This window comes from Pelmatolapia mariae, linkage group LG4, assembly GCF_036321145.2.
Source record: "Pelmatolapia mariae isolate MD_Pm_ZW linkage group LG4, Pm_UMD_F_2, whole genome shotgun sequence".
Lineage (NCBI taxonomy): Eukaryota > Metazoa > Chordata > Actinopteri > Cichliformes > Cichlidae > Pelmatolapia > Pelmatolapia mariae.
This window is the reverse complement of record NC_086230.1, coordinates 19,310,448-19,313,728: the sequence shown is the minus strand read 5'-3', so window position 1 is coordinate 19,313,728 and position 3,281 is coordinate 19,310,448. Positions and strand designations below refer to the sequence as shown.

The 3,281-nt window shown below is 38.9% G+C and overlaps 1 protein-coding gene across 1 annotated transcript; it reads left to right on the top strand.

Annotated features, from left to right (window-relative positions):
* Positions 1-203: 203 nt before the first annotated feature.
* ndufb10 (NADH:ubiquinone oxidoreductase subunit B10) lies at positions 204-2,954 on the top strand. The gene is made up of 4 exons (XM_063471769.1): positions 204-427; positions 704-842; positions 2,409-2,548; positions 2,798-2,954. Exons 1-4 carry the CDS (start codon positions 280-282, stop codon positions 2,884-2,886), a joined length of 516 nt encoding a protein of 171 aa, XP_063327839.1. The 5' UTR covers positions 204-279; the 3' UTR covers positions 2,887-2,954.
* The last annotated feature ends 327 nt before the right edge of the window (positions 2,955-3,281 follow it).

Sequence of the window (3,281 nt, the reverse complement as noted above, 5' to 3'; positions counted from 1 at the left end):
GCTAACTAGTACAACAGTCCAACCTGCGACCTTTACCCTTCGACCTTCATATTTTAAGAAAACTGAAGTGAGTTCGTTCCAAGTTTTCTTTTAAGTTTTTTATTTGTAATAATTCTAAATCAATAATAAAGACTGGCATAACGACGTTCAAACACTTTTATTTGCTGACCTCTAATTCGCCATGATGTTGCTTTTCCTGCGCATGCGCTCCATCCAAAGGAGACCTGTCGAGGTCGAATTGTAGGGTTTTTTCAGTTTTGCGCAAAACAGGGCACAAAAATGCCTGCAGACTACGATAAAGGGGCATACCCAGAGCCTCCTCGGCAGACTCCGGTTGTGGACAAACAAACAGCACTGCCAAACCCAGCTCTGATTTTGTCTAAGCTCTTCTATTACTCCGTGGACCTCCCTGTCACCACATTTAGAGGTAAGTGGAAGCTAACTCGGCTAACAGGGTAGCTCAACAACATAGCATAGGAACTGAGGACGCTGTATACGCATGCTGGTGTATTTAAAGTGGCGCTTTTTCTTCCACTGAATTATTTAAATCTAGATAAGTTACAAGCTTTGTTTTGTGCGAGTAGATGTCAGGTTTTGCGGTGGAAGTCCGTTGTTAGTGAGATGTTTATGCTAGCAATGGTGCAACCTACTCAGCCTGGACTGAGTTTATATGAGCTTTGAACCCTTTCCTTCCTTCGCCCAGATGCTGTTGACAGTATTCGGGCTAAAAACAAGATCGTGTACTACCACCAGAAGTTCCGTCGTGTTCCTGACCTGACGGAGTGCAACGAGGGAGATTACCCCTGCTACTACGAGGCAGAGATGCAGTGGAGGAGAGACTAGTAAGTAACATATGAGTTAGATTCAGAGGGATGAAAACTTTTCACATGAATGCATTTTTTGTCCACCAGTCTGCGCTTTGTAATGTTAATGACAAAGGAAAACATAGTTTTAGAGTTGTTTTGTAAACTAATTAAATTTAAGCAACTGAAATGCGTTTTACAAATATATACAGACATCATTTATTGTGCATTAAAAGTCCTAAAGATGTGTCTACAACTTGACTGGAGGCATAAGTGTAACACACACACTGTTAATGAATCACACACATATTACATTATACCTGGATAATCTCAACATATAGGTGGTAAAATCGTCTACAAAAACGCAAAATACTCACATCACAACTTCATCTTTTGGGCTTCACCTTTGTCAAAAGGTTTGTGAGCGTTTTGAATAAATAACATGGTGCAGGTCAGGAAGTACAAGTTTTTGTTAGCATGCCCCTCTGCCATCAAAAAAACATTCATTCAATGTTTGTTTTTTTGTTTTGTTTTGTTTTTATATTTTTTAATCAGTGGGGTGGAAAGTGACTGAGTAAATATTTACTCTAATTCATTTTATAAAGGAAATGAATACTGCATTAAATAAATAAAAAATAAGGTTAGGCTTTGGTTCATAAGATAGATGAATGAATATATAGTGAAACTGCATGCAATGTCCTCTCAGTACAAAGCTCTGGGGGACAAGAGGCTTACAATATGTCTATTTTTAAAAAAAAAACTGTATAAAGCCTATAATATATGTACAAGCCTGTAAAAGTAAACATAGAATTTCTAAAATTTCTAAGTAAAACATACATCATGCCAAAACAGGACATGTCATGTTCTACAGCCATTTATTGCACGATTTTTTTATTATTATTTTTTTTCACTTTACAAAATAGCTTTTGGTTAAAAAATATTTTTGTTTTGTTTTGTTTTTTGTTTTTTTGTTTTTCTCACTGTTTTTACTGTTCTGAAAAGTTAAAACAGTGTCTGGGGTGGGGTGGATCTTTCACGAGGCTCTGGGCTTTTTTTCTTTATGTGACAGGATACTGACAGACTTCTTTGAGTTTGTGTTGATGCTTCTAAATGACTCAGAGCATGAAGCAAAAGATGTAACTGGCCAGAAGTCCCAGCATTCTGGCAGAGCAATACCTACAGCTCATCACCTGGCCAACACACCTTCTACAAAAAGCATGGTGGTGACAGGATCGAGCACATATCCCCAAGCATGCTTTGGAGATGTGTTTTTAGGGTTTGTTTGTTGTTGTTTTTTTGCAGGGATTGCATGAGTGTAGCCAAATATAGGAAGACCTTAAAGAAACTGTGTTCACCAGAGTCCAGTAACATGAATAAGGGGCAGCAGTTCACCTTGTAGCACAATGACACAAAGCAAACTGCCAGTATGGTGCTTGCTGGCTTCAGAAACGGTCTCAAACGGCATTAGAGCATTCCAGTCAGCCAGACTGAAAGACGCGTAACAATTTCGGAGAGATCAGAAGATGGCAGCTCTGTTTAAAAAGTCTGTCTGACAGACTTTGACAGGAAATGAAAATCCCCTTGTGTTGCTGTCTTGTCCCTCAGCAAAGTGGATCAGGAGATTGTGAAGGTGATCCAGGAGCGTTTGAGGGCCTGCCAGCAGAGAGAAGGACACAGCTACCAGCAGAACTGTGCTAAGGAAATTCAGCAGTTCAATGAGGTGACAAAGAACTTCCAGTCACGCTGTAAGTACTGAGCTGTTCCAGAGCTTTGATGTGTGCAGTTTATAAGCAATAGGTGTTCAGTCATGGCACACAACATTTATCATTAAGTGTCATTGTTTCCAGCTTTTGAGTTTGTGAGTTTGCTTTTCTTTTCCTATGTAAAGGAGATTTGGGTTTTTGCATATTGTGATTTCCTGATTTTTGGAGAGCTTTTTCTGTTTTGCTGCACAGCCGCTTCATGTATTAAATTGTCATCTTTCCTCTTTGTAGATGGAGACCTGGGAGCTTATGCCAGTGGAAGGAAATGTCTAATGAAGCAAAAAGAGCAAATGATGGCAGCTCAGGCCCAGGATGCTTAAGAATCTCTCTCTCTCTCTCTCTCTCTCCTATGTAATAACTGTAAAATAAAGTTTATGTTAAATCACAACTTTCTACTTTGCATTTTGTCACACAAATTAACTAAAGTGAATGTCCTGCTGCAGGAAATTTAATTAATGTAACTAAAAGGGATGGAGTTTTAGTATTGATCTGCTTGGGTGGCATTAAACCATACTTTGCCTTTGAGATGTTCTCTTTAATGCAGGTTGAAAGGCAGAGAGCAAAAGTAAGTGAGAGATGTTAACCGAGCAACTATACTGTAAGTAAAGGTGCAAAAACTAGTCTAAAGCCAGAAATTTGTACCATCAACTAGTCAGACATTCCCATCTGAGTATCAGAGCTGGCAAAAGTACAGACATTCTGTAGTTAAGTAAAA